General features: G+C 37.5%; 1 protein-coding gene across 3 annotated transcripts in view; it reads right to left on the bottom strand.

Moving 5' to 3' along the window:
* Positions 1–26,343, bottom strand: part of card14 (caspase recruitment domain family, member 14) — a 33,009-nt gene extending 6,666 nt beyond the window's left edge. Inside the window, exons 1-17 of one of the 3 annotated variants that reach the window (XM_036571400.1) lie at positions 25,741–26,343; positions 25,215–25,475; positions 22,614–22,751; positions 21,032–21,238; positions 17,583–17,701; positions 14,248–14,406; positions 13,875–13,994; positions 12,315–12,440; positions 10,398–10,544; positions 10,089–10,214; positions 9,774–9,880; positions 7,037–7,110; positions 6,716–6,839; positions 6,064–6,280; positions 5,026–5,152; positions 2,865–3,102; positions 1,527–1,590 (exon numbers count right to left, since the gene is read on the bottom strand). In XM_036571400.1, the coding sequence (XP_036427293.1) occupies positions 1,527–1,590; positions 2,865–3,102; positions 5,026–5,152; positions 6,064–6,280; positions 6,716–6,839; positions 7,037–7,110; positions 9,774–9,880; positions 10,089–10,214; positions 10,398–10,544; positions 12,315–12,440; positions 13,875–13,994; positions 14,248–14,406; positions 17,583–17,701; positions 21,032–21,238; positions 22,614–22,751; positions 25,215–25,428 (2,307 nt within the window). In that variant the 5' untranslated portion in view covers positions 25,429–25,475; positions 25,741–26,343. Of the gene's footprint in view, positions 1–1,526; positions 1,591–2,864; positions 3,103–5,025; positions 5,153–6,063; positions 6,281–6,715; positions 6,840–7,036; positions 7,111–9,773; positions 9,881–10,088; positions 10,215–10,397; positions 10,545–12,314; positions 12,441–13,874; positions 13,995–14,247; positions 14,407–17,582; positions 17,702–21,031; positions 21,239–22,613; positions 22,752–25,214 lie in introns of all 3 variants that reach the window. The other 2 variants (XM_036571399.1, XM_036571401.1) reach the window with 2 other exon arrangements.
* Between the last annotated feature and the right edge of the window lie 914 nt (positions 26,344–27,257).

Here is a 27,257-nt window from a genome sequence, read left to right as displayed (position 1 = left end):
GATGCGTCAAAATTTCATGATGAATGGAACAACAGAAATGGTCCCAAATTACTTGGAAAAAAATATTTATCCATTTACTTCCTTTAACAGTTAAGCATGTTTTTCCTTGTCCTGTAAAAGTTACCTTTTTAGAGATGCAATGTTTTGTATATATATAAATATACACATATCACTGCTGTCGGAAGAAAACCTTGTATCTCCATTTTTGTCATTTTTCATTAAGAATGGACCAAAAGAAATGACCCAAAATTACTTGGAAAAAGTCTGGTTCCACTGACTTACATTAAAAGCAAAGTGGGTTTTATCCTTTTATTGTCATTTTGGAGATACAAGGTTTTCTTCTGACAACAGTGATATAAAAAATGTGATTACATGTTCAATAATGTAATATGATGTCTTAAGTTAATAATCTAATCATATTTTTTCTGATTATGTAATACCATTTTCAGGCTGACTGTTTACTATTTTATTACATTATTCGGGTTTATTACATTTTTGATCAAGTTAAGTGCAAAAATGTGTCACATTTTTGGGTTAATTACATTGTTGGGGAATTATTGCAATACTGAGTTCTACAACTAATGCTGTAGCGTTTATTTTGATATGAAAGGACGTGATCTATACCAGAATTTTTTTTTATTCTTGTAGTACAAACCACCATTTGCTACCAAGTAAACACATGAATAAGGAAATACTTAACACTTCAGGGGCCTTTTACTGTTAGTCTGATGAAACATATCAATAATAAGTGTTTATATAGCTCAGAAACTCAATGCATCCAACAATAAGGGCAGCATGGAGCTTCTTTTATACAGTGATAGGAAATACAGCAGCTCACAGCAAGCTCCAATTCCACATGCTGACTCATTTTACTGACCAACATGGACCTGCATACTCACCAACTACTCTGGGAGCAGATTTTAATCAGTTAAAGAGGACAAAAATGAACAATACACTTAAAAAAGATGGTTCTTCAAGGGGTCTTTACTAAAGACAATGGTTCTATTGAGAACCATGAACACTCAAAGAGCCATTTGCATGCTTAAATGTTTCTTTGCATGGTGAAAAAGTTCTTCAGACGGATGGAGAATGTATTGTATATGGTTCTATGAAGATTTTTTTGAAAATGCTTCTTGTATTTTTACTCTAAGCTTGTTATTGTGACAATAGAAGAACTTATTTTGGTACTATATAGAACCATTTTCAAAAACAAATACTCCATCAATCTGAAGAACCATTTCACCATGCAAAGAAGTGTTAACGTGCAAATGGTTCTTTGATTGTTCACGGTTCTAGTAGAACCACTGTATTTACGGAAGAATTCTTGAAGAACCATCTGTTTAAAGAGTGCATGAATGGATCAGTCACCATGCGTTAGGTCAGACAGTGTTAATGAAAGTGCTCTGTTGCAGTTTGTACAGGGATTTTTACCAACTGCACTAGACTCTCTATTGTTGCACATGAGGGAAAGTACTTTGGTTGCAGTTAATGTTCCGGAAGAGAAGCTGAAACAGGAAGTATCTCACCTTTCTGTGGGTTCTCTGCTGGAAGGACATGTCCTCAATTGCTCTGATCAACAGCCTCTGTGCTCTACAGCAACAAATGGTTGCAGATGAATACACTTTTTTGTTATAATCAACACAATTCTTTACAAAAAGAGATTAATTGTGTTGCTGTGACATATTTTATGCATGTGGATATTATCTACAGTGGGTCTAAATGTTTGAGACCACTATAGTGACTGTGCTTTCATTTTGTTGTGAATGACTGCTGTGACACTCAGTTTTATTTGTGAAACATCTGACTTAATCCACTGATCTGATTATGACCTTTGCTCAAAAAGTGTTCTAGGAAATTTAGTAATGAATCTTCAGCAGAAGAAGTGACTTCATTCACCACATTTGGTCACTAACAAGAAATGGAGGATTGAGATTCCAAGCACATGTCAATCATTGTGTTTCACAGACTGCTGAAAATTCTGAACATGTAGGTTTTCCTCAGAATGCTGAAGCTGCGAATTACTGTTGACTATTTAAACTGTTCACTGTAACTATTACCAATGAATTTCTGATGTAGGTGCATATTTTCTCCCAGTTCCCTCAGGATCTGGCCGGTCACAACATGGATTTCCATGAAAACATTCAAGCAAAAACTACTATTGAATTCATGCTTTTCTGCAAATGTTCAAAACTGTGCTACAAAACGTTTTACGTTATGAATCTTTAAAGTTTTGCCACATCAGATTCTAAAGATTGGCTCTAAACTATTGAGATTAACCCATCAAACTCTAAGAGTCTGTATGTGGGAGCACACACTCACTCTGATAACTACACTACCTACACATTAGTTCAATTCACAGAATTAATTGAATAATTGTAGTTACTGCATTAATAATAGTAGATACTGAATAATTCATAATAGATACTGAATAATTCATAGCAGTTGTCGAATAATTCATAGTAAATACTGAATAACTCAAAAGCAGATATTGAATAATTCTTTGTAGACACTAAATAATTAATAATAGATACTAAATAATTTATAGTAGCTCCAGAATAATTTTTTGCAGTTATTGAGTTATGAAGTATTGCAAACAATAACTGAATACTAATTCTGCAGTTTGGGGTTATCCTGCTCAGTGAATGATGGAGCTGAGCTTAAAATTTGATATAAAAACAACTGGCATCATATTAATAAATTCACAGATTTATTGGTAAATTTATTTATTATAATTATAACTAATTTATTGGATTAAGTACTTCTCATGTTAAATTATGTTTTCCTTGATTTTACAGTAACTACAGAATGTTCATGTGTGAGATAATAAACTAGCAGTGCCACATCTTCATGTCCATCATGTATACCTGTAGTAATTAGGCAGACTTCCACTCTTCAGGTCCATCAGCTGGCAGCTGTGGACGTGGCTGGCCCACCAGGAGCCATCCTGACCGTGATGAGTGTCTGTCACGTGTAGAATGTCATTGCAGGTGACAGACAGGGCCCCGCCCACGCCCCCCACAAGAGACATGTTCACACGGACGTAGAAGGAGTCTCCAGATGTCACCTCGCCTTTCTTCAGCTGCTGCAGCAGACTCCCATAGGCTGAAAAACATATAAAACAGCATGAATAATCATACATTATATTGATAAATACAACCCAAGTGCATATATATATATATATATATATATATATATATATATATATATATATATAATAATGTCAATATTATGTATATCTATATTATGTGTATACTATGTAAATACATACATGCATACTTGCATTGTGTTTTCCCAGCCTGAGCACACATGAATCAACTCAGTCGCTAATCTCCAGCCTAGGTGTCTTACAGCATATCTGTTCCACTTACAGAACTATGACTAAAGATAATCAACCTGTCAACCTGTCAGCTCTTTATAGACGAAGGAAGAACATGCTGACCAGAAACCCACTGGACCGCATGCTTAAGATTTGCATATAGACCTGCTAACTTGGTCAGAGGGGAATTTACACACTTCACCAACAACTGACAATACAAAATAATCTAACTCAGCCTTTTACTGAACAGCAGCTCTCAAACACAGTTTACAGAACAGCTCAGAGTGTACTGAGTAAAGGCTGTGTGTGTAAGTGAGCGTGTGTAAATGACCTGTCTACAGTGATGTCATCAGTGTTGAACATTATCATGTCCATCAGTGACTGCTGGAACAGTGTGTGTGTTAAAGGTCAGGTTAAACACTGCTAACTTTACATTAAATGGATTAGGCTGTGTGTGTACGTGTGTAACCGAATGTATTTTGTGTGTGCACTAAAATTAGCTGAATAAATGTCCTTTCCTACTAGAAGATGTGTTGTCTTGTTTTTAAAACATTTGAATATGACTGTACTTATTATTATTATTATTATTATTTATTTATTTATTTTTTATAATTGTATGTATTTCTACATGCTAACTGCATCAGTTTCAAAAAGTTAGAATTTTAATCAATTCTAATACTATTCAATAAAGTAGGGGAGGGTTAGGCCCAACCTACCATGGTGTAAAATGGATATTTTATGAAGTTTCAGTAGAAAGTGTTTTGGTCATTTTCTTGTGTTCCCATAGCAACATCATTCACCAACAATCAGACAGATATTTCTCCAGATTGACCCTCAAGACATAAGTCACAGAATTCACTTCTATACAATGTTAATCTCCTCTTGGTGTCTGCATTTAAAAGCAGATAAACAGCTCAAAGTGAGAACCAGCCAGGCTAAAATACAGCCTCTGCCTGGGGGTGGGGTTAGTTTAACACACTGTTACAACTAAGACCCCCAAAGTAAACATTCTAAGAACTCCATATGCACCATATACTTTATTTCGTCAGACACATACTATAGACTATCAGCTAAACTGTGCAAAGGCAGTACTTTAAATGGAGTAGTCCTTTGTAGATGACTAATAAACTCCTATAATAAACAGATTATCAGTAAGACATCTACAACATATCAGTGAAGTAGCAGTAGTGCAGCATCTGAATACACTGAAGTAAATATCTTAAAGATGTATTATAAACCTAACCCTACCCAACCCTGGCCCTAATCCTAACCCTAACCTTAACCTCAACCCGAAACCTAACCCTAACCCTGGCCCTAATCCTAACCTTAACCTCAACTCAAAACCCAACCCTAACCCTCATATGTTTTAGACATGTTACTGAGAGTCCGTTGAGCGTTTGTGTCATCTAAACAGGACCAAAATGAAGTGAATTAAATGAAGTGTCACCAATTTACATATTAGCTTGTTGCAAATGTGTGCAGGCTGCTTGTATAAAAAATATATATTCCTCAAAATTTTTTATTTAGCCATGATTTACCAAATAATTTCATTTGTTGTTCCCTACTCTTTGCTGCATGCTCGTTCTTGTAAATGTTAAAATCAAAATATTGGTTTGTTTTTATTAAAACAAAGCACTTCTTAGTCACTTGCTGAGAACTTTTTTCTTGTGCAACAAATCATTGTGAAATTTCCCCTCCTGATTGCTCACCATCCTGTTTGGGTCGCAGTGAGAGGCTGCAGGGTCCCTGCACCTGCCCCAGCGCCCACAGCGCCTCCTCCATTGTGGAGTCTTCCAGAACCATCCGGAGAGCCCGCTGATCCCGCTCACACTTCACCTGCAACAACACAAACACATGAACGAGGAGATCATACTCCGCCAAATAGTTTTAATTGCACAATTTGTAGATTGAGTAGCAGTGTATTTTAAGGTATGGTAAGTAATTAGTATTTAATATGTAAGTATGGGTAATTTCTGGTACATACTGTCTGCTGCATGTATGTAGTAGCCGATATAAAATCCAAGTATTTACTGCAGTACTCAGTGCAATAATTACTCAGCATTTAATAGGATCGAAGTAAATCGTCCAAGTAATTACTGGTATATACTTTGCATGTACATAGTAATTTATAGTTTACAGTTGTACTTATGTACATATGTAAGTACAGAGTAAATAATGTGAGAAATATAATGCATATTTTAGCATTCAATACAGACAAGTTACATATTATAGTACATTGTTAATTACTTCCATGATTTCATGATATTTAACACATTTTTTCCACAAAAAAATAAACTGTTTTCATTTTATTTCATTTCATTGTGAAATTCATTTAAAACAGTGCAAAATATGATAAATAAATGTGTTTATTGACATGGATACTTTATTTTATCTTTCACTTTTTCAAAACAAAAAACATTCATAGGTTTAGTCAACAAAACGTCCTTTTTTCATATGTAAATTTACAGTAAATTTCTGTTTTCTGAGTTGTATTGCTTTATTACTATTAATATGGCTCAATAAATTACTGTGGAAGTAATGCAGCTAGTAGCCAGAAATTTATCCCATCAATGGGCTAATTTTACAGGGAATTGTTTCACAGTGTACCAAACTGCTTCAGTAAATAGTGTACCTGCCACAGAGTACTCAGCACCACCTCTCTTATCCTCATCATATGCAGAAGATAACACACACTACTAAAGTAAGTGCTACTGTATGCTGATGTATTTGAATGTAACAAAAGGTACCTCCAGAATTTGCGCCCCGGGGCTGATACCAGCAGTGTGTGCAGATGACCCCTCGGTGATCTGGTGCACAAACACGCCCGTCTTATTCCCCCCGATCACCTGCAGCTGGCTCAGCAGCGCCTCACCCTGGAAGGAAAAGGTGAGCGCGCGGCCTGTAATGCGCAGAGCCTGGTGCCGAGAACGCACCAGAAACAGAGGAGGTGACGCCCGAGAGACGCTGTGGAACACAGGATGGAAAGTGTTCAAAATATATTTATAAGCTTTCAGTTTGATAAGACATGAATATTATGAATATTACAAACATTATGATGAAAAACATTATATTTTTGTCATTATGATGAAAAACATAATTATTATTCAGAAACGCATATACAATAAATGCCAGAAAGCTTTTGAAATTTGAAATAGTAATATTATTATGCCCTCTTGATGCAAAAAATACACTCTAAAAATATAATGTGAGAAATGTGTCATCATTGGTACAGCTGTATGCACCTTTACACACACACACACACGCACACATATATATATATATATATATATATATATATATATATATATATATTCATATATACATACATATATAACAGCAGATTGTTGCAGAGATTTGGCTGAAAATGCTGTATAATCCTTTAAAGCCTGCTTTTCGTACCTCCTGATGCCGCTCCTCTTACAGGATGGAGAGGATGGGCAGGGGCTGTTGTTGCAGACGAGAGAGAGAGAGGTACAGGGCGAGGGAGCGGGCAGAGGAGCTGCAGGTTTTGGCTCATCTTCATCTAGGATAAATTCAAATGTAACGACATGTCAGAGTGATGTCAAAAAATAGCTGGTCATGGCCGTCTGGGCTGGCAATGCAACAAAAAGCAGAAGGCCTCACATTATTTTAGCACATTATTCCTTGCAAATGTGTAAGGTGTGTGTGTGTGTGTGTGTGTGTGTGTGTGTGTGTGTGTGTGTTTGAGAGTGTGTTTACCTTTAGGAATGAACACAAAATCACTCTCAATGTCCAGCAAACAGAACGATGAATCATCTGATGTCTCCTGACTGCTAAAACACAAAACAGCAGTTCAATTAGAGACAATTCATTTAAACAGACATGCACCCCTCCTCTCTCTTTCTCATTCTCTCTCTCTATTTCTCTCTCTCTCTCTCACTCTCCCTTAATCTATCTATCTTTTTTTGGAGAAAGGAAAAGCATAACACAAAATCAGACAGTTACCAAAACAAATTAATGCACTTTTTCTTTATACTGTTTCAAATGGCATCTGCATTTAATAAACATGAATATAAAACAACTGAAAAACAAAGAGCTTTTAGTAGCTCTGAGAACCAAGAACACCACCAGTTCATTACAATTCATGTGACTTTTCAACCTGCATTTTAAAAATCTATTTGGGTTTATTATTGAATTTCTTTGGATATGTATGGATGTATGGATATTGTATATGTAATTACAACAATGTACAAGCTCAAGAGAAATTCCACTGATTTTTCAGAAAGTTATTACATGAAATGGTTATGCATATCCTGCCTGAAATGTTGTTTGCTGATAGTTTTATAGATAGATACATCCAGGGCATTGTGGGGCAAAATAGTCCCCAAAGAAAATTAATTATTTCAGATTGTCCACTATTTTCCCATCATCAACATTTCATATAAAACTCAGAAGACACGTGTAGGTTCACTGGTGGTTTTGTATAGTAAAAAAATGTCCATTTTTGTGTTGTAGCCATCGTGACCCCTGGTTCTTATCACCATGAATGTAAAGACATCTAAACCATTTGACACCAAACCACTCTGAATCTCTCTGTTTACATCTCAATGATTGACTTATGAAGACCTTTAGAAAAATCTGTGGAAAATTATGGAAACTTTTATTGTACTATATGTTTAATCATAGCTATTTTTGTAGTTATTACTAGAATATGTATCACTATATACTATTTTACATTGGAAATATACTTACAACAGTATTCAATTTGAAATGTTATCATTTGTTCATTTAATTGATATTTTATTGTACATTAATTGTATGATCTTCACTGTATTGTATCTTTAATTAAAGCTGTTCTCATGCATCATCCCCAGTGGATTTTTTCTACTACTAGTAGCAGGTCATAAACTCAGACTATGCTGAATAAACTCATATAATAAAACTGTTTATGACCTCACCAGCTGAAATCTGTGCATTAGAACATGCTTTCTTTTTCATTAAGGATTTCCCCTTCTTGTAAATTTTATGATATGGCCATAGGTATATATGTTCAATATTATTGTTCCCTTATGCTTTATATTGAATCTGTGATTCTAATCTGTACAGTGTTGTGCTAAAATTAGCTCGGGGAAGTTTACAGACTGAACACATCACTGTGTCCTTACACTGTCAATCAGGAATGAACAACTGAGATGCTGATTGGTGACTTCAAAATGAAGAGTACAGGGAACAGTTCAGATTTGCTGTTTTCTCTTTTCAGCATGTCATGTTTCAAATCTTACTGATTACAGCTTTAATATGCTGTATAATGGCACAAGGTTTGGAGTAAGACTTCACTCCTAAGATTTTTTTTTGGAACTGTTATGTAAATCCAGACACTTGCGATCTGGGTTGATAGCTCACCTGCACAGGTACAAAGCTCACTTGCACAGGCACAAAGTTCGCTTGTGCAGATATGAAGCTCACCTTCACAGGTACAAAACTCACCTGTACAGGTCAAAAAGCTCACTTGTGCAGGTATAAAGTTCACCTGCACAGGTAAAAAAGCTCACTTCTGCAGGTACAAACTCACCTGCACAGGTTCAAAGTTTGCTTGTGCAGGTACAAAGCTCACTTGCACCGGTGTAGGGATAAAGTGCTCCTGGGCAGACATTGTAGGTGCTAGTTTAAAGCTCATTTCTGCAGGTACAAACTTCACCTGTCCAGGGACAAAGCTCAGCAGTGCATATACTGTATGTGCTGATATAATGCTCACTTGTTCAAGTGTATAGGCCACCTGCAGGTATGAAACTCAATTCTGCGGGTGCAAAGCTCACTTGCACAGCTATAAGCTCACTTGGGCAGATGGAGCTAACCTGTTCAGATATGAAGCTCAACTATCCAGGTAAGAAGCTCAATTCTGCAGGTGTGAAGCTCACCTTTTCAGATATGAAGCTCACCCATGAAGGTATGAAGCTCAATTCAGCAGGTGCAAAGCTCACTTGCACAGCTATAAGCTCACTTGTGCAGATATGAAGCTCACCCGTGTAGGTATAAAGCTCAATTCTGCGGATGCAAAGCTCAATTGCACAGCTGTAAGCTCACTTGAGCAGATATAAAGCTCACCTGTTCAGATATAAAGCTCAGCCATGCAGGTATAAAGCTGAATTCCGCAGGTGTGAATCTCACCTGTGCAGGTATAAAGCTCAATTCTGCAGGTGTGAAGCTCACCTGTGCAGGTATGAAGCTCAATTCTGCAGGTGTGAAGGTTACCTATGCAACTATAAAAATCACTTATGCAGATATGAATCTCACACATATAGGTATTAAGCTCACCTGTGCAGGTATGAAGTTCACTTATGCAGGCATAAAGCTCAGCTCTATAGGTATGTCAGTGGGAAACTTACCTGTGCAGCTATAAAACTCACCTGTGCAGGTGCCAGACTTACCTGTGAATATCTGGACTAACTTGTGAAAAGCTATATATGTGTGCAATCTAAGCAGGTGTTTGGCTCACCTGTGGTCACTGAGCTCTATGTCTTTTTCTCTCCTGCGCAGAGATTCTGAACAAGGAGGCTCCACCATACTGGACCGGACACTGTTAAAACCGTCATCGCTGAGCTGCTGCAGGGAGACACACATAAAGCCAAATATGTGACTTTTCAGACAAATTTAAACCCTCCACTAGACTGAACAAGCCTAAACTCTGTCAGTCATACATCTCTGAATACAAATATTCAAAAATGTATATTGCCAGGTCATAAAAACAGTTAAATTGAAAGTGTATATTTTAGCCATAAAGAGTTTTATAAACCCATTTTCTCTAACATACTTTACTAGTTTGGAAGCTGGAGCAGGAGGGCGGGACGGCGTCCATGCGGCGCAGCCTTGGGCGGGGTGGCGGGCTCGAGGTGGGGCAGTCGCTGCTTTGGCCACTATCCCAACTAAACTGCCTGTCCTGAACACAAAACATGCAGAACTTGAACGGTTGTTTCCAATATGTAATAAACAGGGCAAAACTTTGAATGCTTTATATCTCAACCTGTCAATTATGCGGAAATTTAGAAAAATGGATGGAGTTCCCCTTCAAATTAAACAGAATGGGCTGAAATCAGAGAATGGAGCAAATAAGTGTACTTACTCTGGTCTTGTCTGGCTCTCCCTGGATGCTGAAGGCCCTCAGAGTGAAGAGTTTCTCCTGCAGCTCCACCAGCTGACCCCTCAGTGTGTCCTTCTCAGCCAGACTACAGGCTATCTGAGCCTGAGCTTCATCGCGCGCCAGGTACGCCTACACATACACAACAAACAGCTATCTATCTGACTTTTTTGTCAAATTTGAGTGTTTTTTTTTACATATTCTTATTCTGTGACAACTTTGTAACTTTGTGTGAGGTATTTTTTTTTAATTCTATGCATTTTTGGACTCTTGATTCAAAATAATTGAATCTGGTGAAATTTGACATTTGAATTATTCCCTAAAACTGTAACTATAATTGTTATGAGGTGGAAAATCTACCCCCTGCTTTAGCACTGATGTCTTTACAGGAAATGTGATCTGCCTTAGGGAACACGGTGCTTTTTGAAGGTATTGGAGTTTTTTCTTTTTAGTGAACAGATAAAACCCCTGTCTCCAGATGAGTGACAGTTCCAGCACTTTCTGTGGCAGTCAGTAATTTTCTCTGGCGGACCTTTCACTCTTCTCGCAGTGCTATCAGACGCATTCATCGCGGTATTTTTTTACAGGCATGTGAACTCTTCAGGTCAAACGAACCAAACATTTTTCATTTCCCCAAACAAAACTAGTTTCACTTGCCCCACAGCGGGACTGCAAAGTTCAGTGCAGATACACTAAACTCATTAACATTTACTCTATTCACAGAAACTTTAATTTGGAAAAATGTCATTAAACATTCCTCTCAGTTAATAGGCAATAATAGTTGTAGGCATCCACCCATGTAATCTAATGAAAAGTTGACAGAGCCACAGACAGCATGTCTCAATACTGAAGTTGATCCCAAGTCTCAATAGAAGGGTTGACATCTGCACTGCTCCTTTTTAGTTGACCTCACTTCATCATAACATTAACCCTCTAATTACACAGAAACTACGCTATTGGCCACTTTATGAGAAACACCTACCTTCTACTTCCACTCCCTGGCCACTTTATTAGAAACACCTACCTTATGTTTCCACTCACTGGCCATTTTATTAGAAACACCAAACTTGTGCTTCCACTCACTGGCCACTTTATTAGAAACATCTATCTTGTGTTTCCACTAACTGGCCACTTTATTAGAAACACCTAGTGTGCACTTCCACTCACTGACCACTTTATTAGAAACATCTACCTTGTGTTTCCATTCACTGGCCACTTCATTATTAGCACCTAACCTGTACTTCCACTCACTGGCCACTTTATCAGAAACACCTTCTGTGTACTTCCTCTATATAGGTGTACAGTTACAGACTGTAGTAGTGCTAATAATCTAATGCTGGCACTACCGCTTCCTCTGTTTGATCTAACTGAACTGAACTGTTTAACCTCAGTGACTGTGCAGAGGCGCTCGGCTATGGTTGCTACATAAATCCATAGCAAATAAATCACTTCCTGAACAAACACAGACAGCGTAAAATGAGGAAGTCAAATTGAGTAAAAGCGACAAAGTTTAGACGGCAGGTCTCTGTAGCAGGAAAGGCAGGCCGAAGGTTGTGTGCAGTGGTAGAGTTGTTTACGTGTTTTCTGACTCTGTATGACTTACTGCTATCTATAAAAATGGACGAGAGTACATTAGCATACTAAAACTAACAGTAGCATGCTGCTATCTACAGCCTTGAAGTCTGAATGTTGTCCGTACTTAAGCTCATATATATATATATATATATAGATAACAGTGTGCTGTACTGTGTCAGAAACAACATAATCAAGTCTATAAGAGATTACTGAACACCAAACATGTCTTGCCTGATCAACTACATTGAGGTAAGGCCGGGGTGGGGGGCACTGGACATTTGTATGCTTGTACTGTTCACCAAACTATAGCTTTAAAGCCAGACTGACCCGGTCTCGCTCGGCCTGTAGCTCGCCCAGCTGGCTCTGGAAAACAGTGCTCTTCTGCTGATACATCTCACAGTCAAGAGTTAACTTCTGAACCTGCAGAGCCAAACAGTCCTTCTCCTCCAGTAGCTGGAGAGAGAGAGAGAGAGAGAGAGCAGTATTACTTCTTTGTTAATGATTACAGAGGCAGGGGTCACCATGCTGGGTTAAGCAGACATCACAAGTGTATCTCGTCAGCTATTGAGCAAAGAAACAACTAAAGAATCATTTTTTCAACTTATTACATCCTGAAACGTATAAGGTCACTACATGTGGACGCAAGTGATCTTCATTGAGCTAATATGATACAATAGAGCCCCATCGTCACACTGTGTACAGAAAGCAGAAGAGAACAGCATGATGATGTAGATGCTGTGAGGCACGCTTGCATGCTTACTATTCAGTTAAGGCTTATTCAGTAACTACAGGCACTTCAATGCAAACTGGTTGAGCTATTCTTAGGTTTTAGAAGTGTGTAATAAATCTTTGGGCCCTGGCCTTTTAGGGGTCAATCCTAAAGCTCATTATTCAGTAACTACACTGTGTTTTGAAATGTAGACCCACATACACAGTTTTTGTGGTTAATGAATATTACATTTGAGCTCATGCACTTTGTTTTATTTGGCTAAGGTGGTGAAACTAAAGCACTCGTCTAGTTAGCCAGACTTCTGACAATCAATAGAGAGTCTGGGAGGTTTTGTTGCTTAACATGAATTTGACAAGAAGGGGTGACTTGACAGACCTGAAACCTGCTTATTCATAGACAGTTTTTTCTGGTGTTACAACAAAAACAGATCAGGATATTTTGTGAAATTGTACTAACCAATTCTAATTCGAATATTGAGTAACTTTTAATGATATGATACTGGGATTTTTTTGCAATCCAGCAGTTACATCTAAAATGCTCTTTGTTCTTACTGTGTGCAGAGAAAGCAACTGTTTATTGCAGGTGGCTGGCTGGCATTAAGCTTAATAAAACAAATTTATTTCAGTTCAGACTCCTAAAAAGTGGTGCGTACTCATGGACATGCAGAGAACAAGAGTGTACAAAGACATACTTACACGTAATGTAAACATATACACTAGAATGCATAGAAAACAAATTAATACTCACTTTATTATTTTTGTACACACTTAAAAGTAATGGTTCCTCAAGGGTTCTTTAGTAAAGAAAATAGTTCTATAAAGAACCATGAACATATAAAGAACCCTTTTAATGATTAAATAGTCCTTTCATTTGTAGAAGGTTTGTAGATGGTTCTATACAGAACCTTTTTGAAAATGGTTGTATGTAGCACCAAAAAGGGTTCTTCTATTGTAACAAGCCTGACATCATAACCATAGAAGAACCCTTTGTGGTGCTGTTTAGAACCATCTACAGCACATTCTCCATAAATCTGAAGAACATTTTCTTCAATAAAGAACCTTTTTGGCAGAGTTTTGGGCGGAGCTTCTGTGGCAGAGATTAATAGATAGTAAGAGGGAACAGAAGAGAAAATGCTAGAAAAGGAAAGTGTGTGTTACCTCATCTCTCTCTCTCGTTAGTGCCTCGTTCTCCTCATGCAGTATCCTCAGCTGTTCGGCCAGTTCAGAGCGTCGGTCTCTCGCCTCCTCCAGATCCTGCGCCAGGATGTCCTGACACGCCTGAAACACACACATTATATCATAACATTTGTTGGACAATGGCTTTTCAAATAAAATCACCCACACTAATGATATCCAAGTGAGCTGTAGCAACATTAAGTCTCTAACTGGCGCTGTTGGTGGAGGTGTGCAGCAGCACTCAGCCAAGCATTTAACCTCTTAGCACCCTTATTTCACTACATTTGATATGTGGTACAATTATTAAGCTTATAACAGAATAAATTGTTGCATCTGACTATTAAGATCATCTCACCGGTGTGATCTTCTCTGCCTCCAGTAGCTGTCTCCGCAGCACGCTGAGCTCCTCCCGCAGCTGCTGCGTCTCGCTGAGAGAAACCCTCCTCAGAGAGCGCTGCCTCTGAAAGTCCGTCTCAGTCTGAGCTTTCTTCAGCTCACACTGCAACTGATACACCTGAGAGAGAGACAGAGTGAGAGAGAGACACGGAGAGAGAGACAGAGAGAGAGGTGAGAGAGACATGAAATTGTCTGTAATGCTGCCTTGTTGCACCACTGTTTTTTATTCAGTATTATCAGAATCAGAATCACTTTATTTTGCCCAGAACGTTACACATACAAGGAATTGATCAAAGAATATTGAGCAGACCAGACAAGCACACAGATTGTTAACAAGTAAAATAAAATACATTAAACAGAATATAGGATAAAATATAATAACTAAATATAAAAACAGCCAAGTGAAAGGAGCTGAGGAGATGTACATATGAGATGTGTGGAGATCTGTATGTATGCAAATATGAATCTCTGTATGTATGCAGGTCAAGTAGACACGTACTATAAAATATACTATAAAAACTATTATATGCAGAATATTAGAGTGATATGAACATTTGTAAAAAAATTACTTGTACAGTAGTGTAAATAAGCATTTTGCTACAGGAAGAGTTACAGTTATACAGTAAGGAGGTTTGATGGCTCAGTTTGAGTTTAAAGTGTGAGGTGTCCACTGTGGTTAATGAGCTACAGCTCTGGGGAAAAAGCTGTTAGCATGTCTGGCTGTGCTAGTTTTAATGGTCCTGAATGTTGATGTTGAGGATGAGAGGGGTCAGCTGTAATTCTGCCAACACGAATACAGCACTTTATGCTAAATACTCTGCACCCTATTTTAATTTCAGCGAGTATGCATGAAAGAATAATGAACTGAATGTCTCAACAAACTGAAATGAAAACAAAAGCAAATCATTTGTATGTGCAAAAGCAACTATTGAGCCTGATCAAAAATAACTACAGTCAATTTACAGTATTTTGTTGCTCACCTTCTACCAGCACAAAATGAAATGATCAGTTCTCAAAGTTATTTTGGATTTAACCTTGCAGCTCTTTGTCTTAGGCAAAGGAGTCTATCATCAACAGAGGATGGTGCTACACTGTGGGTCTAACATGCAGTGGCCTGAGGGAAATTTGCAGTCTAACATTTGGCGAGCCAGCCAGGAGAATAAGCTGAGGGTAGTAAGCCCAATAGAGCTCGCTCTCCGCCAAGGCCTCTTCATATAAAAATGAGTAAACATAATATAGAGTTGGACCTGTCACCCTGGACTTTCCCTTGGAGACATTATATAATTATGAGATACTATATTGCTTGCACATTTAAATTTACTGTCATTTGTACAGTTGTGGACTTATCACCAACAGAAAATGTGGGACTGTCTACTGTCAATGTTTGTGCTGACGCTATTTAGACTTTGTATGTCTGTCAAATGGTAATTTATGCTCCACGCAAAATCTGTGTGTTGCTGCAGAATGTTGTGGCTTTACAGAATATTGACCAAAATCCTAATCTTTACATAATAATACATACATTGTAGGAGTCTCTAACATTCTGCGCTATGGAGCTGGACTATGTTGTTTTAAGCAAGTTGGAGATAACAACCTTAAACGGGTTGCCATGCTAACATTAGCTCGCACAGACGTCAAAACAGATATCATGATTTGATGTGTTCTTACACATTATCAGTCCCTTTTTTCTGTTTTAACTCAGCAAGATTGTAAATAAGGGTCACCCTCAATGTTCTCTGAGGTTAAATAAAGGTTGACTGATTGATTGATTACATGAGGGAAAACTATCAGATTTATTGCAACACTGTAACATTTCAGGTGCATACAAAATAAATATAATTTGAAATCAATAACTCTAATACTAAATTCTAACACTTTATCCATTGAGTCTAAAGCAAGACTATTTTCTTCTTATTTATACTGCCAAAGCAAAAGTATAACATTGTCTCATGTTTTAAGAAGTATAAACCCACAGCAAGTAGTCCCAGCAATAACCCTGCATTCACACTGGCAGCAACGCGATGCGACAAAGTGGCCGGAGGTCATTCATTTTCAATGAAACCTGGTGATTTCAACAGGCAGCGACGTGAACATTGGCGATGCAAAGTGGGCGGAGTCAGCGATGCAACAACGCTGAGCTGAGTTCAACGTTTTGCAAATACGGAGCGAAGTGATGTGGTGATTACCATTAAGAATTGAGCAGCGTAGTATGCACTTCATCTATGCCACTGCAAACTGGTATGCTCCATTTTTGGTTCCTAGATAATTGTTTCTACTACAGGTGGAATAACGGCAGTGGTGCTTTCGCCAAATACTGTTTTCCTCACAAACTGACTACGTAGACAAAGGGATTAAATAAAAATAAGCACACAAGCATTTCTCACCAGGATTTTTATTTCCAGAGGGAAAGCATCTGATTTGTGCTTGGCTTCAGTAAAACCATGGCAACCAACAGTCCGCTCAAGTTAAGAAACGCCCACAGGCGATGAGCGACCAGCAATTTGGGTGAAAAGTCGCTTATACAGTAGCTGAGTGTCTATATAAGGCCCAGCAATGATATGAACACAGTATTGATTATCATCAGACATATTCAGGAATTATTGGACTTTAATGATGTAACTTGGCAGGCACCAGAATATCAGATAGACTTCTGTGTTTCCCAAACAGTGTTCAAAAACACTGAACAATGGAGAAAGCCCAGAGCTGGGCAGGTGTTGCGTTTTTACATCTAGTTGTACACTGTATTATTATTTGGTATCAACGTCTTGACCACTGCTGCATAACACTGACATAACATGCTTTAAACGTTAAGACAGATATAATGACATGACATACTTATGACATTGATATGTCAATATTTTGTGGCAGAGTTCAAGTAAAAAGTGTTCTTCAAAGTTTTCTCACACTTATTCACACTCATAGGTCCATATCGCCAAAGATCAGTCCATTTGTTGATGCACTGTTTGTATTAGCCATCCTCTAATCCATCAACGACAGTCAATTTCTGACCACAGAGCTGCTCTTGGCTGGATATTTTTTGTTAGTAGACCACTCTAGCACTGTTAGCATCTACCAATCAAACAATATCTGGTCTCTAATCTGGTCCTTCTACAGTGATCAATAGGGTAGAGGGGGCTGAATACAATGTGCAGCAATAGATGGGCTGCAGTCTGTAACTCTAAACCCACAAAGTGCACCTGTATGGCAGGTGTTTCTGATTAATTGGCCAGTGAGTGTAGTCACAAACTGGCCACTCCGTGTAAGTCAACCTCAAACACATTCACACACACTCACCTGCAGGTTCAAGTCTCTGCAGCGAATGTTGACGGCAGATTTCTCCTCCACTGCTGCTGCGTATCTAACATACAGATCACATTTCTCATCCTTCAGCCGCAGCAGGTCTCTATGCAGGCCTGCGTACATGCATACATACATGCTTTACTGTCACGTACACATTTGCCATGACAAATCATCCATAAACATTACACATTTCCACATAATTCAGTGTTTGAGATGTCATTCAGGGTGGTTTGGTGTGAAATGGTTGATTATAGAGACTCAGATTTCTTTACAGTGGTGGTGATAGGAACCAGGGGTCACCATGACTACAACAAAAATATAGACATTTTATTTACTATCTAAAAAAAACCAGTGAACCTACATGTGTCTTCTGAGTTGGATTTAAAACAATATTTTAGGCCCAAAAAACTCTCAAAACTATCATTAAGGTCTCAGACATCAGGCAACATCTTCACAACTATTTTGTTCAATAACAGCTTTTAGAGGCATTGAATTCTTCAGGCGTCTGGTTCCTATCACCACTACTGTGAACAATTCTGATTGCAAGTTTCTAAAGAATAAGTATTTCACAACAAACCACTCTGAATTTCCCTTTAACTTACTCCCATGGCTCTTAAATATGCACACACACACACCCACACAGACAAGCATACACACACACAGACATGCTGCCTGCACACACATTCAATTACCCACAACTGAAACTTTTTAAAATATTATATTTCAGGAACCAAAAACCTCAACTCCAAAAAGGTTGGAACAGTTTACGAAATGCAGTAAAAATAGACAGCTGTCATGAGAAAATACTGTTTAACCTGTACGAAATTGAAACCAGTACAAAAACATGTTATTTTATGTTGTACTTTATTGCATTCATTTTTCATTCTGTGCTGTCGCAATGTGTCACATTTTTTTTGCTGTTGTCCTGTTGAAATGAGCATGGACGTCCTTGACAAAGACATCATCTAGAAGGCAGCATATCGTCACTGTCCAGCGAAAAACATATATCTCCATTTTTGTTGATTTTTATTTTTCTAAAATCTCTTTACCTTAACTTACATTGAAAGTAAAGAACATTTCTGCCTTCTCCTGTAAAGTTACTATTTTGAAGATACCTCTTTTTCTTTGGACAGCGATGATATGTTGCCCCAACGCCATGACAGACCCTGGCTTTTGAACTTTACACTGGTAACGATCTGGGTGATTTTATGCACCATAGAGGAATAAAATCTTTGCAATCATTCATTGAGGAACATTGTTCTTAAACTGTTGGATTATTAACTAGTGCATTTTTTGACGCTGTGGTGAGCCGCAACCTATCTTTGAAGGACTCAACCTTTCCTGGATACTTCTTTTGTATCCAACTTTTTTTGCATGCATCAATTTCAAAATGAACATATATTTAGAAAAAAATGAAGGTAAACTAGGTAAAATATTAAATGTCTTGTCTTTATTCTGCTTTTTGATTGAAATACAGGTTAAAATGGATAAACAAATCACTGCTTTCTGTTTTTGATTTGCTTTTCAAAAACTGTTCCAACATTTTTGCATTTAAAATTGAAATTAAAATGATGTTTGTGACGTTAATTCTTGTAGAAGAGTAATGTGATAGTAGAAATGAAAGCACTCCATACACATGGAGCCTCGTCTCAGATTAAAGAGCACCAAAATCCCCACGGATGGCGTCATTTAGATGCCGACTAGACAACGTGAGAGCAGAAAGCTGACGCTTTAATTACTCCCTACAAGAAACCAAACTGGTTTACAGTAAGCTGTTTGTGTATGTGTGTAGGACTGTACAGCAAACTCAGTATCAGGATTCAGGGGTGGATTTTAATCCCCTTGGTAAATACAGGGATACGGTGCTCTCTAAACTTTATTTCACATTTAATTAAACATTGTGTAGCACAAAATAATTTCACAGGCTGTTAAGTGTTTCCTCTTTATGCTTTATCGCTCATTTCCTCATACCTGTCTGCCTTTACATGGTTGTGTAGTCACGTAACTACATGGAATAGTCCATTACGGCCTGGACTGTGTGGGGGCTGCATAGTACTGAAAATGTTTATTATAATAGCAAATAACAGTCTATTTGTTATGTTTTTATTTTAGCATTGTCCATTTTATTAGCTCCACTGGCTTTGTAGATCTACAGTTACAGACTGTAGTCCATCTGTTTTTCTGCATACTTTGTTACCCAGTTCTTCAGTGGTCAGGACCCCCACAGAGCAGGTACTATTTGGGTAGAGGGTCATTTTCAGCACTGCAGTGACACTGACATGGTGGTGTTGAGTTAGTATGTGTTGTGCTGGTGCGAGTGAAAAAGACATAGCAGTGCTGCTGGAGTTCTTTAACACTATGTCCACACACTGCCCACTCTATTAGACACTCCTATCCTGTTGGTCCACCCTGTAGATGTAAAGTCAGAGACGATAGCTCATCTGCTGCTGCACAGTTTGTCTGATCCACTTGCACCAGCGCAACACACACTAACACACCACGTCAGTGTCACTGCTGAGAATGACCCACCACCCAAATAATACCTGCTCTGTGGGGGTCCTGACCACTGAAGAACAGGGTAAAAAAGTATGCAGAGAAACAAACGGACTACAGTCTGTAATTGTAGAACTACAAAGTGAAACTATATGGTCAGTGGACCTGATAAAATAGACAGTGACTGCAGATAGAAGGTGTATCTGCAGATGTATCTAATGAAGTGGTGCTCAGTGAGTATATCTACAGTTGTAGATACAGTTGTTGAAAACAGTCCTTAATACATCTGTGTCTGTACTGTTGTATGCAAAAGTTTGGGCACCCTTGTTAAATCCTCCACATTTTAACATTCACCATTGGACCCCAAGCAGTGCCCAACATCAACTTACATCCAATTGGTCACCCAACACCAATCTCTACCTTTAAGCCAAACACCTAATACATAAACAAACACTCTGGACTTCACTGATTATCACATACTGAACGTTTGCTAGCAAAATTTTTACAAAATTTATGGATATTTTATATCTTGCCATATGCTAAACAGAGCAAATAAATATGAATTGTGCAGAAAAATGCTATATTTCGGGGTGTTCTCTGTGGAGGATGTGTGTTAACTTTATTTATATAACTATTATTTATTTTGAAAATCAACAATGTCCAGTCCTTGACTGTATTATGACTGTATTTTATGTTTTTTTTTCAATAAGTCAGTAAATAAATATATATTGTGCACTAAAAAAGCCATATTTAAGTATGTTCTCTGTAGAGGGTGTGCTGAGTGTCTTCTTTTTCACTTAGAAAATCAAGCAAAAATGACATTTGACCAGTGATGCCCAAAGTTTTGCATATGACTGTAGCTAAATTCTAACTTATCCAGAGCCTGTAGATGGTTAGTTTGTTTGTTCCTGTCATAATTCAACAAAAATGTGTTTTTTCAGCTGCGGTACCTGCGAGGGTGGTGCGCAGGCGTGCATGTTCCGCCTGCAGGCGTGTGCTTTCCTGTCCCTGCGTCACGGCCTGAGAGAGCTCGCCCTGCAGGGAGGAGCAGCGTGCACGCAGCTGAGCCGCTTCCTCACGAGCGTCCTGCAGCTCCTTCTGCATCCCCGTCACCGCCCGCACCAGATACTCCGTCAGCTCAGAGTACTTTATCAACCCTGAACAGACAGAGATAGAAATGGATCTGAACTTTACTGCATAGACATTTGAAATATATAAGTATTTGTATTGATGCTACAATAATGAAGAAATTGTAGCATCTGCACTGAATTAAAATGTGATATCTTCCATCATGAGCATCATTGGTATGTATATGAATTCAGAATCTAGAGAATTGTTTACATTCTAGATCAGAATTAATTTAGACTTACAGTTGTGTGCAAAAGTTTGGCTTTGACCTCAGTCAAATTATACGTTCAGTAAAAATGAAAGAATGATCATAGTGTTGTTAATACTAATATTTAAAAAGCACCAATACGAGTAGTTCCAATTCAGTATTTTTAGAGAACCATTCATTAAAAGATTCTTAAGGAACCAAAACTGGGAACCAAAAGGTCTTCTGTGGCATTGCTCCAAAGAAGCCTTTGTGCAATTGTGCATAGTTACTGGAATTGGGTTTTACACCATGATGTATTATTAAAACCAGTAGCCGTCCCGTCCTTAGCGATGAGTGAACGATAATCGTAGTCAAAGGTAGGAATAAAATGGGTTCCAATTGATAGTACAGGTGTTGTGAATTCGGAATCTAGAGAATTGTTTACATTCTAGATCAGAATTAATTTAGACTTACAGTTGTGTGCAAAAGTTTGGCTTTGACCTCATTCAAATTATAAGTTCTGTTGAAAGTAAAATGTAAAATGTAGCCTGTGCGCATTGTGTTTCATGTTTTTTTTTCCAAGTCAGTAAACAAATGGACATTGTGCATTAAAAATGCCATATTAATTATATTTGCTGTAGAGGATGTATTATTTACTTATTTGTCACTCAGAAAATCAACAAAAAACATTTGACCAGTGTATATGATTGTAGCTAAAATCCAACTAAATATACACACTTGAAAATTATGGTTCTTCATAGGTTGTTGTATAAAGCAAATGGTTCTATATACAACTGTGAACACTTAAAGAACCCTTTGCATGCTTAAATGGTTTGTTACATTATTAAACTGTTCTTCAGATTAATGGAGAATGTGCTGTAGATGGTTCTATACAGAACCTTTTTAAAAATGGTTGTATATAGTACCAAAAAGGGTTCTTCTATTGTAACAAGCTTGATATCATAGCAATAGAAGAACCCTTTTTGGTGCAATATAGAATCTTTGAGTGTTAATAGACCTATATCGAACCATTTTCTTTACTAAAGAACCCTTGAAAAACCATCATTTCTAACTGTGTGCTTTGTTTATCAGATTTACATTTAACACACTCGCCTAAAACATCTGTTGTTATTATAAAATAAATTTGTAAACTGGTTTTATTTTTATTTCACACTCCAGCAGTATAAACACTGAGGCTGCACTCCTGACTGGCTCACCACTGAAGCCGGAAGGTTCTGTGCTGGGCTTGCGGCCGGTGATCTGCGTGTAGAGATTTGGGTAGTGAATCATCAAGCTGTCCAGGAGCGCCACGGCACCATTTCGGCCCTGGACACGCAGCAGGTCCAGCATGTGACCTGCAGGAAGACAAATCAAACATTCACCATTGGACCCAACCAGTGCCCAACGTCAGCTTACATCCAATTGGTCACCCAACACTAAACTCTACCTTTAAACCAAACACGGAATACATAAACAAACACTCTGGACTTCACTCGTTATCACATACTGAACGTTTGTTAGCATCGCTGAGATTCTTAAGGAACCAAAACTAGGAACCAAAAGGTCTTCTGTGGTATTACTCCAAAGAAGCCTTTGTGCAATTGTGCATAGTTACTGGAATTGGGTTTTATGCCATGATGTATTGTTAAAACCAGTAGCTGTCCCATCCTTAGTGTTGAGTGAACGGTAATCATAGGCAAAGATAGGAATAAAATGGGTTCCAATTGATCGTACAGATCGTACAGGTTAAGACTGAAGATACACTGCAAAAAAAATGGTATCTTGCCAAGTAAAATTATCTTAAATCTAGTCAATAAATCTAATATTTCTCCAGTTAAGATTGCTGTGAGATTATTTTAAGATTATTAAACTTATTTCCAAACATTTTGTACTTGTTTTAAGTGATTTTATTAAGAAACTTTATCTCACAATATAGGCAGATCATTTTGCTTATTTTAAGAAATGTATTTGAAACCAGCAAAATGATCTGCCAGTATAGTGAGATCATTTTTCATGATAAAATCATTTAAAACAGGTAGCAATGTCTATAAATAAGCTCTATAACCTTATAATGAGTGCACAACCATCTCGATATAAGAAATATTAGTATTGACAACACTATGATCATTCTTTCACTTTTATTGAGCACGATAACATCAAAATCTATGACTTCATTGAATTCCACCATTCCAGTCACAGCTTAACTAAGTTATTTTCATCCAAACTGATCGAACACCTAAAATCCCCCTCGATCTCTATTCTTATGCTCTCCTTGGAATCTTTTTTTTCATTTATTAGTTATTGTCCATTCTCTCTTACCATCTCTATCATTCTGTTTTAATCCCTTATTGATTCCTAATCTCTCATAATTTAACATATTCATCATTAAATAAGCTACACCGCAATTCATAGAAAGTCCACAGGACAAAATGAACGGAGACAAACACTGATTTACCTAAATTAATGTAAATTTGCCGACAAACTGTATCTCACGTGTTTGTTTTCTCTTAAAAAATCAGTTTGTTCCATAACATTTCACTGGTGTTTCAATGCTGTACTCTTAATCTTGTGTGCTCTTAGTCTGTACTGTACTGTATGTAATTCCTACACAGTGTTGTAGTATCATTACATTACCTTAGATTGTATTACCCTCAATTATAATATGTTTAACTCTCAAAATGCCTAGTATTATTGTGTTGATCAAATCTCAAAGCAAAGCTGAGTAGAGTGTTGATCAAATCTCAAAGCAGGTCACTTAAATACAAACGGTACAATAACTACAGTATAATATAAAATAAGAAACTTGACATTCAATTTTAAACACATAAAAACCTTTTTGTATGTAGTTTATAAAATTTCAAGCCACATAATACACACTTTAAAAAGAAAAGTGCTTCTCGGGTTCTTTAGTAAAGAAAATGGTTCTATATAAAACCATGAACTCAAAGTGTTCTTTGCATCACAAAATGGTCCTTTGATGGAGAATGTGCTGTAGATGGTTATATGTAGAACCTTTTTGAAAATGGTTCCAAACAATTGTAGAACCCTTTTGGGTGCTATATAGAACCCTTTTTAAAGGGTTTTATATATAACCATCTGTAGCACATTAATGTACAGTTTTCATCAACCTAAAGAACCCTTTCATGACACAAAGAACCCTTTAAATCATGCAAGAGGTTCTTTGAGAGTTCATGGTTCTATATAGAACCATTTTCTTTACTAAAGAACCCTTGAAGAACTATGTTTTTTGAGAGCATATGAGAGATTACAATAACAACTATTAAGATGACATGTGCTCTACATTTTTGAGTGACAGTGTCCATTACATTATATTACATTATATTACATTATATTACATTACACTTTCCTAGATAGCCCTCTAGTCTACAGTTAACTACCTTTATGTTATTACTGAACTGAAAATAGCATCAATTATAAAAATAAAAGTAAAACATCTGAACAGTAACGTATATTACAGTCCATTGCATTACTTTGCATTTCTTAGAAAGTTATCTGGACTAACATTGCATTACATTATATTGCACTGTATTCCCTATTGTAAGTCCTTAGGTTTACGCTGCTGTGCAAACAATTGTAATCAGTGTTTCAAAGGATTGAATGACCGTTTTCAATCATGTACAACCATTTTTGTTGCAGATAAATACATGAAACAATTAGTCTTTACTATGTAAGATGTTACTAACGAACAGCGGCTATTGTGAAAATGAAATTAATTCAAATGTCTGAACAGGAGTTTACATTACACTGCATTATGTTACACTGTATTTCCTATAAAGATCTCTGTACTGGCTACTTACTCGTCCTCATGCTGCGGTTGGTGAATTTGAGGCAGGTGAGGATCTCGTCCTCGTCCAGGTCAGTCAGCACGCGCACCTGCCGCAGGTACGGGATCAGTATGCATGGCCGAATGCCCAGACAGATACCGTGGCGGTTATCATTAATTAAATCCCACAGAACCTCCTCATCCATGTCCTTCAGTTCAGGGGACTCCTCAAGACTCTCTGCCGCCATGGTCACACACTCAATCACATACACACACACACACTAAAACACACGCACTTACATGACAAACAAAAACAAAGCAAAACAAACAGAAAACTCAAAAAATGCTAATAAAAAGGACAGCCCCAGATTAGAAAACAAACAAGAAAACAAACAAAAAACTCCCCCCTTACACTCACACGGTCAAAAAGGACCCAAAAATGCAAATAAAATAAAAAGGACAGCAACTGCTGATGAGCCCCAGACCAAAAGCACCAACAACACTAAAAAAACAAAACAAACAAACAAACAAAAAACTCCTTCACTCAAATAGACACTCACATACACCCTTACAGCCGTCCTGAGATCTCCTGAATTGTCATTAATACACTAATAAAGCAGTTAAAATATAAAAAGAGTAGCCCTGCTGATGAGTTCCAGATGAAAAAACAAACAAACAAACAAAAAACCCAAAACACATCCAAACCTAACAGCTGCTTAACTGCTTTACTAAAGTAAACACACACTCACACATACACACAGCCAGACGCAGAGCGACTGCAGCTCAGACACACACACACACCGGCCTTTATAATGAGGAATTTTAAGGCTGAGAGACTCACTCAGGGGGGAGAGAGAGGGAGAGAGAGAGAGAGAGGAAGGGACAGAAAGAGAAACGCCTCCCAAAACACACCCAGCACACACACAGGTTGGCATTGCTATTCTTGTGAGGACTTTTATTAACTTCTACATTACTGTAGCCAAGTAATACTACACCTAAACCCTAAACTCTGAACCCCTTAACTTCAGTAAGCAAAAGGCAATCTTTCTGCTTTTTTTAGCTTTTCCAAAATAATTGCTGTGTCTTGTTTTCCTGTAATCATGCTGACATTTGCTCCTCACAATATACTAAAACAAGTACAACCCCCCCCCACACACACCTACCCTGAGAAAACCTGAAATATGAGCAGCAGTGTTTCCTCTCAAACCACATTGTACAACACCCACCCACACACACACACACACACACTGACTCTTACCGATTTTTCTTTAACTTTTTCTTTGTCTCTCGCTCTGTGTGGGTTCCTGTGTGTCTCTATATTTATATATAGGCATTGTCTATTAATACTAAGTTTAAACAGCATTAACCACGCAGCCTGGCTATTTACACATACTTCAGCTGGTAAATCATGTGACATTAGAACATAAAATGAGCTTATTTTTGTCTGCAGTTATCATACTTTCCATGAACAAAAATGAGGAAGCATTAAAAGAAGCTGTGTTTGAGGGATAACTGGAGAGAAATTTAGTTATTTAGTGTTAATCAGAACAAATGAGAGAACTTTCCACTCACTGCTCAAACCTTATTAAATAAATAATAAGTAAACCATCTACATCTATTGTTATCTAACAGTAACAGTTGCTAAGCTGAAACATTATCCAGGACAATGGGATGATGGGATAGTGTAGAGGATAACACCACTGACCTTTGTGCACCTGTCATTTTTTAAAATTATTATGCACCATCCATTATTATTTTCTGTTTTAAGTGAAACAACATTTAATCAGTCCTTTAATTCAACTTAAGTTTTTGCAATGGACAAATTATATTTTTTAAAACTGCACTAATACAGATAGGAGCAAGTGCAGAAATCAGAAAACACTAGCATTAACAAATCAACTGCTGAATCAATATCAAGACATATAATAAAATACCACATAATTATGTGCTTATAAGTGTAAATAGCATGATGTTCCTTTGAACACTTAGTGTAAATAGTAAAATAGTAAAATCTTTCTATTTGCACTTAGTAGAACTATTTTAGAATAGTTCTACTAAGTGCAAGAATTATTATCTA

This window comes from Colossoma macropomum, unplaced genomic scaffold (genome assembly GCF_904425465.1).
Source record: "Colossoma macropomum unplaced genomic scaffold, Colossoma_macropomum, whole genome shotgun sequence".
Classification (NCBI taxonomy): Eukaryota; Metazoa; Chordata; class Actinopteri; order Characiformes; family Serrasalmidae; genus Colossoma; species Colossoma macropomum.
This window is presented reverse-complemented; position numbering and strand designations above follow the sequence as displayed.